Source organism: Phallusia mammillata, chromosome 4 (genome assembly GCF_965637545.1).
Source record: "Phallusia mammillata chromosome 4, kaPhaMamm4.hap1.1, whole genome shotgun sequence".
Lineage (NCBI taxonomy): Eukaryota > Metazoa > Chordata > Ascidiacea > Phlebobranchia > Ascidiidae > Phallusia > Phallusia mammillata.
The window spans coordinates 21,426,612-21,439,071 of record NC_137255.1 but is presented as its reverse complement, the minus strand read 5'-3'; the positions used below and the strand labels follow the sequence as shown (position 1 = coordinate 21,439,071).

At 37.7% G+C, this 12,460-nt stretch overlaps 3 protein-coding genes across 3 annotated transcripts; all 3 read right to left on the bottom strand.

Annotated features, from left to right (window-relative positions):
- Positions 1-3,456: 3,456 nt before the first annotated feature.
- On the bottom strand, positions 3,457-4,899 carry LOC145223609 (choline/ethanolamine transporter flvcr2a-like). Its single transcript, XM_080090009.1, has one exon. It carries the CDS (start codon positions 4,897-4,899, stop codon positions 3,457-3,459), a length of 1,443 nt encoding a protein of 480 aa, XP_079946135.1.
- Positions 4,900-6,498: 1,599 nt separating this feature from the next.
- Positions 6,499-7,383, bottom strand: LOC145223608 (choline/ethanolamine transporter flvcr2a-like). Its single transcript, XM_080090008.1, has one exon. It carries the CDS (start codon positions 7,381-7,383, stop codon positions 6,499-6,501), a length of 885 nt encoding a protein of 294 aa, XP_079946134.1.
- Positions 7,384-9,869: 2,486 nt separating this feature from the next.
- On the bottom strand, positions 9,870-11,552 carry LOC145224654 (choline/ethanolamine transporter flvcr2a-like). Its single transcript, XM_080091193.1, has one exon. The coding sequence runs from the start codon at positions 11,495-11,497 to the stop codon at positions 10,055-10,057; it is 1,443 nt and encodes a 480-aa protein (XP_079947319.1). The 5' UTR covers positions 11,498-11,552; the 3' UTR covers positions 9,870-10,054.
- Between the last annotated feature and the right edge of the window lie 908 nt (positions 11,553-12,460).

Sequence of the window (12,460 nt, the reverse complement as noted above, 5' to 3'; positions counted from 1 at the left end):
ATGCTAGAAATTATAAGTGTGTCGTATTTTTTGAACAAGTCTACCAATTTAGCACCTACGAATGCTCCTATCAAGCAACCACCTGAAAAGAAACACATAATATAGACGCCAATTATATCGACATTTTGAATGACGCTGTTATTTAACTTAAAATTTCGAATAATCTGAGACGTCATAGTAAACTCAACTGTCGGTAACATTTCTGCTATACTTAAGACCAGTATTGCCAAAATAAATGTTTTGTTGGAAAAAATAATTTTCAATTGGTTCCAACATTCTTCCCATTTAGGGATGGATTTGATGGAATTTCGCTTCAGCAGTTGAGCTCGAGTTGGTGGTTTTGGGGGAAGATCTGTGGCGAAGATCCCAAGAACAATAGCGGCGATGACAGATACCGCAGCACAAACGCTGTAGAATACGATCAATGCGTGCTTGTTTTTGTTCAGCTCAATATCTACAAGAGATTGCGTGGTATTGCCAAATTTTAGGGTCATGATATGGGACGGGACGATCAGACCAATAATGTGACCAACATAGTATCCAGCAACATTAACTCCAATAGCCGTGCCTATTTGATTCTCTGGAAACCAAAGAGCGCCAAATGTTGGTGGTGTAATGCTGATTACCTGGTTAGCAAAGCCATTCACCAATTGTCCGCATATACTAAGAGCAAATAAACGTTGGTCAATCATTGAAACCGCGAAAAACGTGAATCCAACAGCATTGGCACCAGCTGCAACAACGGATATCAGTTTAAAGCCCACCAAACGCCTGAAAGTCAGCAAAGCAATTGGAACAATTGAGAATATCAGCACAGCATAGAAGGCGATGGTCATCCAGTCGACTTGCACGTAGGTGATGTGGAAATAAGCGACAAAAAAGTTGTTAATTTGGCCAAATATGGCGAACGACGTACCAGAAAGAAGGTGGATTTGTGCGAGAATAGCAAGAAAGAACCAACGGCGTTTGTAGAGTCCCGTTTCATCGCTAATGTAACGCTTGTTGCTGCTGCTTAAATGCATTATGAAGCTATATCAGATAACTTTCAGGGAAATAACACGTTACCGCATATACCTGACAATAATACAAGTAGTTAAACGTTACAGAAAATAAGTTATGTATGTAAATGACCATTGTACACCTGTTTAACAGCACTGCAAAGAAAAACTCAAACAGTGTAAACTGCTTGCTTCATATATCATAAGGATCTGGCGGCAGTTAAGTGGATGTTTTCATAATCCAAAGCATAACATTTTTCACCGTTTGCAAACATTTTACATTCTGCCAAAATCCTTAATAACAAATACGACAGTGTTAATGGGTCCAAGCCTTAAAAGTGTAAAACAAAAATCTGTTAAAATTGCGCTTTGTCGGTCAAACAATGTATCATTGAAGACTGTGACATGGGTTCCTCTTCATTACAAGGAACAGAAGCAACGTAAATGGTTGACCATATAACTGTAAAAAACTCCACCTATCACAAATAACCCAGCGTTAGCGTGTCCACTAAAGCACCAGTTTAAATGAGCACATCGTCCACAACCGTATGTACATCTAGCGATAATATTGGCTACAATCCCATTTCTAGGTAAACATTATTTTCGAAAACACAATACCATTATAATTACATATTCTGAACTGTAACCGCTAAAGTATTCCTAAGCAAGAATGCAAGAAAGGCTACAAATTGTATCACTGTAAGCCTGATGACAAACTTGATGGTTGGATGCATAAGTTTTCTGACACGTAAGTAAAGAAAAGAGATGACAATCTAAATCTCTTTCTATGTCCATATAAACTAGTTTAACCATAGAAAACGGGAGCATGCCAGCCCTGACTGAAGCAATCTTCACAACATAACTTGAATCCAATACCGGTCTTTTTGTATATTAACCACTAAAAATCTGTAAACTGAAAGGGAAGGACAATGAGAATACACGTTAATTGACACAACACCGATTAACTTGAAGCATACCACGGCCCTGATTTCATTTTTGATTAAAACATCCCATAATGTGAGTGATCATTTGTTAGTACTCTCAAATAGGTCCAGCTTGAGTTTGCAAATCAGGTACATTACAAACTGTGTTTTCACCTCACTTATCATCGTAAAGAAAAAGAATTCTCACCTTAATAACCTATTTGTAAAACATAGCGGCATAAAATCAACATCCTGGTTCTACCCAATCCCCACAGTTCGAAACAAACAGAACATAAAATTAATTTTTAACTGACGCACGATGCATAAGATAAAGATATATGAAAGTTCATGCAATTACTGAACTATCCCAATTCCGTGGCTTCGACCTTGGCAAAGATGACAAAGCCCAACTTTGTTTCCTATCTGATATCATATGACAGACAAATACATTTGCTCTGACAAATAAGAAACAACAAAATAGAAATAACATATACATTACATACCACAATGTCACTCAAGTCGAAACTTTTTTCCTCCATCTTGAAGCAAATAGTCCATTTTTTCTAATTTCCAACAACAGACAAACAACTGAAGCAACCGACCTGTTTAAATCAAGAACCAACTGTTCAATATTTCAATAAAATACTGGTATAAACCTAGCAACTGAATCAAATTAATTGTCGCTTAACAGGGTCCATTGTGCGAAACAATTAGAGTGTACATATAAATATACTATGGGCGGGAAAACATTCGCAGAATGAAAGTTGGACTACAGTTGCTTTTGTCATGTTGTTAGATGAGTGCTTACTGGTTAATCTCTTGTAGACTTCTTTAGCATCAGTTGCCAGTCCATGTGCTTATTAATGGAGTGAGTTTTTGGAAGTACCATGTATGCCTTACGCATATGGCGTTTGCAATCGGATTGTTTACACTTGTAATGTAAAAAAACAAAACAAGATTAACTGTCAAAAGAAGACATCATTAACTGTCATTCATTGATCCCACGTTGCAGAATGTCATGTGTATTATAAAGGACTAAAGATAATTCCTGCCTCATATTATTGGATTACTTTGCAAAACATTTGGTGGGGTACCTCTCAGCTAAGTTTAGACAAGCATTCCTATTTTAAATTGTAGCAGATTATGATATTAATAAACCAACTCCTGGCCTGTGCAACTAATTAAACTAAAAGATCCACGACCTTTTAAAAATGAAAAAATATTAAATGAAACATCTTACAGACGTCAACGCATTTGTGTTGTCACAAAAGGTTAAGCTTAGTTTTATATTCGCCACAGTACATTATGTAAAACTCGGAGGAAATATTTTGATGTCAGGCAATGTTTATTGGCACATTTTATGCCATCACAAGTTACAAACAGCGGCGGTTGTTCTCGTATAAAAACAAACCTACAAGTTAAAAAGTTTCCGGCGTACTTGGTAAGTACATTTTCAAATTCTTCAAACCGATTCCTTATGAATGTGTGGAAATTTATGCAAAGTATCATAACAACATGTAGGTTAGGTGACAAATTTATTTGTTGTCATGGGTTTTGCCACCTAACAAAGATGCACCTTCAGGTGCCTCAAAGTTAATGTCATAACTCGACGAGGCTAAAATGCGGCTGTTTTCGGGCGAAACAAAACACGTCAACAATGAGCCAAACAAAAATACAATGCTTTGAAAAGTTACAACACTTAACCCACCGAGAGAGTTAAAAAGAACTCGACCTATTTCGCCATATAATATCCCCGTCGGAATAGTAAGGCCAGTTGCCCAAATGGTAACAAAAGTTTCGTCCACAGGAAAGGTTGTTTGCATCGTAACGTCCAACAACACGATCATTGCAATTTGTCTAAAAAATCCAAGCAACACGTTGCCAGCAAATAATACACGATATTGAGCAAAGTACACTCCAAGAAATATTGTGACGCTGGATAAAAAGGATAAAAACATGCTAGAAATTATAAGTGAGTCGTATTTTTTGTACAAGTCTACCAGTTTAGCACCTACGAATGCTCCTATCAAGCAACCACCCGAAAAGAAACACATAACATAGACGCCAATAATGTCGGCATTTTCAATGACGCTGCTAATTAATTTAAAATTACGAATAATCTGAGACATCATAGTAAACTCAACTGTTGGTAACATTACAGCAATGCTTAAGATCAGCATTGCCAAAATAAATGTTTTGTTGGAAAAAATAATTTTTATTTGGTTCCAACACTCTCCCCATTTAGGAGTGGATTGGGCAGAATTTCGCTTCAGCAGTTGAGCCCGGGTTGGTGGTTTTGGGGGAAGATCTGTGGCGAAGATCCCAAGAACAATAGCGGCGATGACAGATACCACAGCACAAACACTGTAGAATACGATTAAAGCGTGCTTGTTTTTGTTCACCTCAATATCTACATGGGACTGGGTGGTGTTTCCTAATTTTGGGGTCATGATATGGGACGGGACGATCAGACCAACAAAGTAACCAACATAGTATCCAGCAATATTAACTCCAATAGCCGTGCCTACTTGATTCTCTGGAAACCAGAGAGCGGCAAATGTTGGTGGTGTAATGCTGATCACCTGGTTAGCAAAACCATTCACCAATTGTCCGCATATGCTTACGGCAAATAAACGTTGGTCAATCATTGAAACTGCGAACAACGTGAATCCAAACACATTGGCACAAGCTGCAAAAACGGATAGGAATTTAAAGCCTATCAAACGCCTGAAACTCAGCAAAGCAAGTGGAACAGTTGAGAATATTAGTCCAGCCTGGTAGGTGATGGTCATCCAGTCCACTTGCACGTAGGTTACGTGGAAGTAAGCGACAAAGAAGTTGTTGATTTGGCCAAATATGGCGAACGACGTACCAGAAATTAGCTGGATTTGTGCAAGAATAGCAAGAAAGAACCAACGGCGTTTGTAGAGTCCCGTTTCATCGCCAATGCCACTCTTGGTGCTGCTGCTTAAATGCATTATGAAGCGATATCAGATAACTTTCAGGGACACAATACGCTACCACTTATACCTGACAATAACACAAGTAGTTAAACGTTACAGAAAATAAGTTATGTATGCACACTGTCACTGTATACACGGTTCAGTTTTCTGCCAGTAACCTGTGGTAAGCCTCCGTTGAGTGTACAAAATATTGTCTTGAAGCCAAATCTATTTTTTGCAAAACTCATTAACGGTAAGAATACACAACAATACGAGTTGATAGTTTTAAGTTGAAAACAAAACATCAAAGCAAACAAAAACTCATATAAGATAAACTGCTTATTTGAAATACCATAAAGATCTGGAGCCACTTAATTGTATGTTTTAAGGCAGTGCTCTTCAACCTTTTTTGGTTTGGTGAACCCTTAAAGTTGTTGTGACAAACTCATACACCCTGTTTACTTAAAAGGTAAACTGAGGTAAAAAGCGATATGAAAAATCATTATGCAAATCATCATGTTTAGACATCAACATTTTTTTTTAAATCAGAGGTTCGTTTGTGCATCAGTTGAAAACTTCATTTTTTTCTAATATCCTAAATGTCAAATATTAATGGTTCATTAAAAGTTTGTGATCCACCCTTGTATACCTTTTCGTACTGATGCACCCCATGCATATTTTGTGCACCGTGCACACCGGTTGAAGAGCACTGTTCTAAGGCACGACGCTTTTTACCGTTTGCAGACACGTTGCATTCTGCCGAAATCATAATAAATACGACAGTGTTATGAGTCCAATCCTTAAATGAGTAAAACAAAAATGATAGGCTGTGAACATCGCGTTTTGTCGGTCGAACAATGTAGCATTGAAGACAGCAAAAGTGTTCCCTCTCATTACGAAGAACAGTAGCAACGTAAAGGGTCAGCCACATAATTGCAAAAAACGCCATCCGTCAAAAATTCCACAGCTGTTGCGTGCCCACTAAAGCAGGGGTGCCAAACACGCCACCCTCCAAACGTTTTTCTGCGGCCCGAAAAGTAACTTTTAGAAGTTATGCGTTTTACTCAAGCTGAATACCCTGTCAGACCAGTAAGTTTACATGATACAATCATATTTCGAGTGATATATGAAACGTTTTTATTGGATGACACTATGTATCTGTTTGTTATTTCTTGTAATTTTGCTTTTTAGTGTAGTTACTGTAGTTAATGACACTAATGATCATTAAACTTTATAATTTACACTGTAACAAATATTTTGATAGTGCGGTCTTCGATTTACTCAAAAGTATTTTTATGGCCCTTAAAGTTATTTGAGTTTGACACCCTTGCACTAAAGCACAAGTTCAAATGAGCACATCGCCCATCACCGTATGTACCTGCAGCGATAATGTTGGCTAAAATCCCATTTCTAGGCAAACATGAATTTCGAAAACACTATACCATAATAGTAAAATTTTCAGTACTGTAACCCCTAAACCTAATGCATTCTGTAAGGAAAAATGCAAGAATAGTTGTCTACATTTGGGCAAGGAACAAAATGTGGAATTTTGCAAGTGGTGTTCTAGTCGTAAGTACATATCCCATAATAATTCACAACGGTGTCTATTAAATTAAAGTTGCTATGATCAAACGATCACTTAAAAAGAATTTTACTAAAACAGTTCACTAACAAACTAAACTCAACTGTCGGTAACATTGCGGCTATACTTAAGATAAGCATAGCCAAAATAAAAGTTTGGTTTGAAAAAATAATTTTCATTTGCTTCCAACACTCTCCCCATTTAGGAATGGATTGGGCAGAATTTCGCTTCAGCAGTTGAGCTCGAGTGGGTGGTTTTGGGGGAAGATCCGTAAGAAAGATCCCTAGAATAATAGCGGTGATGACAGATACCACAGCACAAACGTTGTAGAATACAATCAATGCGTGCTTGTTTTTGTTCAGCTCAACATCTGCATGAGACTGCGTTGTGTTACTAAATTTTAGGGTCATGATATGGGACGGGACGATCAGACCTATAATGAACCCAACATAGAATCCAGCAATATTAACTCCAATAGCCGTGCCTATTTGATTCTCTGGAAACCAGAGAGCGCCAAATGTTGGTATTATTATGCTGATTACCTGGTTAGCAAAGCCATTCACCAACTGTCCACATATACTAAGAGCAAACAGACGTTGGTCAATCATTGAAACCGCGAAAAACGTGAATCCAACAGCATTGGCACCAGCTGCAACAACTGATATCAGTTTAAAGCCCACCAAACGCCTGAAAGTCAGCGAAGCAATCGGCACAATTAAGAATATCAGCACAGCATAGAATGCGATGGTCATCCAGTCCACTTGCACGTAGGTTACGTGGAAGTATGCGACAAAAAAGTTGTTAATTTGGCCAAATATGGCGAACGACATACCAGAAAGAAGGTGGATTTGTGCGAGAACAGCAAGAAAGAACCAACGGCGTTTGTAGAGTCCTGTTTCATCACCAACGCCACTGTTGGTGCTGCTGCTTAAATGCATTATGAAGCTATCAGATAACTTTCAGGGAAACAACACGTTACCACATAGGCTATACCTGACAATAATGCAAGTAGTCAAACGTTACAGAAAATAAGTTATGTATGTAAAGCGCCATTGTACACATGTTTATGTTTCCTTCCAGTAGCCTGTTGAAAACCTCCGTTGAGTGTACAAACTATTGTCTTGAAAATTATTTTTTAGTGTAAGAATACACAACAATACGAGCCGATTGCTTTAAAGTTAACAACAAAACACCATAGCAAACAAAAACTCATGTAATCTGCTTGTTTTAAATATATATCATAACTCATCAGAATCTGGTGCCACTTAAGCATATGTTTCGTTTGCAGACACATTACAATCTGCCAAATTCCTTTATAACAAATTCGACAGTGTTATGGGTCCAAGCCTCAAAAGTGTAAAACAAAAGAGTGCTAACATCGCGTTTTGTCAGTCGAACAATGTATCAAACTGCAAAATACGTGTTCCCCTTCATTACGAAGAACAGTAGCAACGTAAAGGATTAGCCATATAATTGCAAAAAACGCCATCTATCACAAATTACCCAGCAGTTGGGTGTCCACAAATTAGAAACTGTTTTCATCTCACTTATCATCGTAATGACAAAAAGAATGCATACCTTTGTAGCATATTCGTAAAACTAGGCGCATTAACTCAACATCCTGGTTCTACCTACGCACTGCTCACAATTCGAAATAAACACAAATTGGTATTTAAATTATTTTTTAACTGACGCACGATGCATTAGATCAGCGGTTCTCAAACTGGGGTCTGCGGTCCTTTGGGGCAGTGGTCGGCAACCGCCGGTACCGGTCCGCGAGGAGTTTGTTACCGGGCCGAATAATTTTTCAGGTTAAATGCTATGAAACATTTTGCCAATGTATCCCGGGGATGATAAACTAATTTAAGCGTTTTTATTGACAAATATTTGTAGGTTTTTGAAGACCGGTCCGTGATAAAATTTCATTTTCAAAAACGGTTCGCAGTGCAAAAAAGGTTGCCGACCCCTGCTTTAGGGGTCCGTGAAGCAATTTTGGGAGGACTGTGAGAAGGTTGAGACAATTCTATAATCTTATTTGGTGTCAGTTTGTGCTACTAAATAAGGTTAACTCAAAGTAGAATTAAGAATCGACCGTCTCCATTGCTAAATAATAGCCTTTATTGAATGACAACTAAAAAAATCCAATTTTTCGCGCACAATCGTCATGTTTTTTTTTGTCTTGTCTGTGATGTCATGAGCAGTCTTTCGATCATTATTATGCGCAACTTTGCATAACTAGCTAAAATTGTGCCATTAACTTTCGTTTTTTCTGAAATACACATTCAGGCTAAAGGACCGCGAGCCCTCGAAATAATGGCAAAGGGACCGTTTTGAAAATATACCAAAAAAGTTTGAGAAACACTGCATGATAGATAAAGATATATGAAAGTTCATGCAGGTATGCAACTACCGCAATCATGTGGCTTTTGACCTTTGCTATGACGACAAAGCCCAACCTTATATTTTATGCAAATACGATTGCTGTGACAAATAAGAAACAACAAAATATAAATAACATATACATTCCATGCCACAATGTCACTCAAGCCGAAACTTGTTTTCTCCATCTTGAAGTTTAGTCCATTTTAATAAATTTCAGACAAACAAGTGAAGCAACCTGTTTAACTCAACAACCAACTGTACAATATTACTATAAAAATACTGGTATAAACCGAGCAACTGAATCAAGTTCATTGTCGATTAACAAGGTCCATTGTGCGGAACAATTACATAGTATATACTATGGAGGAAAACACTTGCAGAATGAAAGCTGGACTACAGTTGCTGTTGTCTTTTTGTTAGTTGGGGTGCTTACTGGTTAATCTCTTGTAGACTATTTTAGAATTAGTTGTCGGTCATTTTCCTTATTAGTGGAGTGAGTTATTGCTAGTGCCATGTATACCTCACGCATATAGCTGGCGTAATCTGATTGTTTACACTAAAAAATCCATGACGAGATTAACTGTCATTCTTTGATCCCACGTTGCAAAATGGCACTTGTGTTATAAACGACAAAAGATAATCTATACCCATGTGTTGGGTTGCTATACAAGCTTACTAGGTGGATAGCTATCAGCTGAATTTAGTCCAGGATCCCTACCTTAAACGAAGATAATTATAGTCAAAGGGACTCTTTGTCTAAACACCGTATTAAGACGAACCAGTTTGTTTCTCGACCAAATTTAGTAAGAAACCTCATCAAAGATAACAAAAAAATGAAAACAATGCGTGTCGCCTTCATGAAAGGGCATAGTTATACGCAATTTCAACCATTTGAAAATAGTATTGTGTTTTGGTACTGATTATATTTTTTCTAATGGTAACAAAAGACCAAACGTAGAACATACTGTATATATCAGTTGTTTTTTTGTGATTAATTGCTTCACATCAAATTCTTGAAATATATTTTCTGTTAAATAGGTTAAATGTGAAAAAATACTGGAAACAGGATTTTCTGCATTTAGGCAAGCAGCAAACATGCACGTGGTAAAGTTCAAATCGTAAGTACATACATACCAACATACTTCACAACGATGTCAATTAAATAAAAGTTGGTGTGACCAAAGTATTAGTAAAAATAACTTTCAATGAAACAGTTTAGTGACAAACTTATTTGTTGTCATGGGCTTTGCCACCTAAAAGGGAAACACTTTCAGTTACCTCCAAGTTAATGTCGTAATTCGACGAGGCTAAAATGCGGCTGTTTTTAGGCGACACAAAACATGAGAATACTGCGCTAAATAAAAATACAATGCTTTGAAAAGTTACAACACTTAACCCACCAAGAGAGTTAAAAAGAACTCGGCCAATTTCGCCATATATTATCCCCGTTGGAATGACAAGGCCAACTACCCAAATAGTAACAAAAGTTTCGTCCGCAGGAAAGGTTGTTTGCGTTGTAACGTCATCTAAAACGACAACTGCAACTTGGGTAAAAAATCCAAGCAAAGAGTTACCAACATATAATACACGATATTGTGCAAAGTACACTCCTAAAAATATTCCGACGCTTGATAAAAAGGATAAAAACATGCTAAATATGATAATTCTGTCGTATTTTTTGTACAAGTCTACCAGTTTAGCACCTGCCAATGTTCCTATCAAACAACCACCCGAATAGAAACACATAACATTAACGCCAATGATGTCGGCATTTGCAGTAACAGTATTTTTCCCTTTAAATTGTCGAATAATCTGAGACATCATAGTAAATTCAACTGTAGGCAACATCACAGCAATGCTTATGATCAACATTGCCAAAATAAATGTTTTGTTGGAAAAAATAATTTTCATTTGGTTCCAACACTCTTCCCATTTAGGAATGGATTTGATAGAATTTCGCTTTAGCAGTTGGGCTCGAGTTGGTGGTTTTGGCGGAAGATCTGTGGCGAAGATCCCTAGAATAATAGCGGCGAGGACAGATACCACAGCACACACGCTGTAGAATACGATCAATGCGTGCTTGTTTTTGTTCAGCTCAATATCTAAATAAGACTGCGAGGTATTACTAAATTTTAGTGTCATGATATGGGACGGAACGATCAGACCAATAATGTAACCAACATAGTATCCAGCGAGATTAACTCCAATAGCCGTTCCTATTTGATTCTCTGGAAACCAGAAAACGGCAAATGTTGGTGGTGTAATGGTGATCACCTGGTTAGCAAAGCCATTCACCAATTGTCCGCATATGCTTACGACAAATAAACGTTGATCAATCATTGAAACCGCGAACAACGTGAAGCCCAGTGCATTTGCACTAGCTGCAAAAACGGATATCAGTTTGAAACCAAACAAGCGCCTGAAACTCAGCAAGGCAATTGGAACAGTTGTAAATATCAGCACAGCCTGGTAGGCGATGGTCATCCAGTCGACTTGCACGTAGGTGACGTGGAAGTAAGCGACAAAAAAGTTGTTAACTTGGCCAAATACAGCGAACGATATGCCAGAAATTAGCTGGATCTGTGTAAGCATTGCAAGAAAGAACCAACGACGTTTAAAAAGTTCCGTGCCATTACCGCTGTCACTGTTGGTGCCGACTATTGACATCATATAATGTCTACCAAACAATGTGATGCAATATGTTAAACAGCACTTGTGCACCAGGTTTTAGTGATAGAAAGTCAATGATAAGATAAAAGTTGCAATTGGGAAAATCAGATAAAGCCTATCGTTTCAACTACTGTTGTTTAACTATAACAACGCGCCTTTAAGAAGAAAATATAATGCTGTAGTTAAAAGCAGTTTACAATTTAGAAAGCAAAAACACACATAGGCCTGGTACTCTAAAATTGAAACCTAAACCAGTGGTGGGATTCAGCCGGTCGCACCGATTCTATAGAACCGTCTCACAAAATTTTATGAGGTCAGCGAACCGGTTAGCGTTACTGGTTACTGTCTACGACTTTTTGTAACAGAACCGGCTGAAAAAAATGACTTTTGTGATAGAACCGGCGACAAAAAATTTGAATCCCACCACTGACCTAAACGCTTAATCACTTGTTTAATATGCAGAAACTGAGAAAACAAACAAAATGCAGCTACCATTTCTATACTGACACCTTAATCTATAATGGCGCAGGTATAACTTCCGTACCCTACAAGTACATCGACAGTTACCCGACATACCGGTTTTGATATTAATGGGTTATAGGCTCAAAACATCCGCAAACAATGCTGTCGTTGAGCTGTTGAGTAATTGGGCTTAAGCAAGCCAACCACACATACGCGTTGTAGTTTTGTTGCATTCCCCATCTTGCAGATGGTGATCAGTAGGGCGATTATTTTTTGATCTAAAAAACGAAACATTTTGACCTACAAATTGAAAAATTTTGACTTTAAAAAACTTTTTTTTGACAAAATTTTGACCTATGAAGAATTTAAGTAGTTAAATTACGCATTATTGTACAAAAAGTTTAAAATATGGCTGTAGGCTAATCTAACTAGAGGGAAAAATGCGCAAAAGTCTAACTCTAACTGAAGGGCAAAAATCTGAACACAGACCAAGCCTATTCT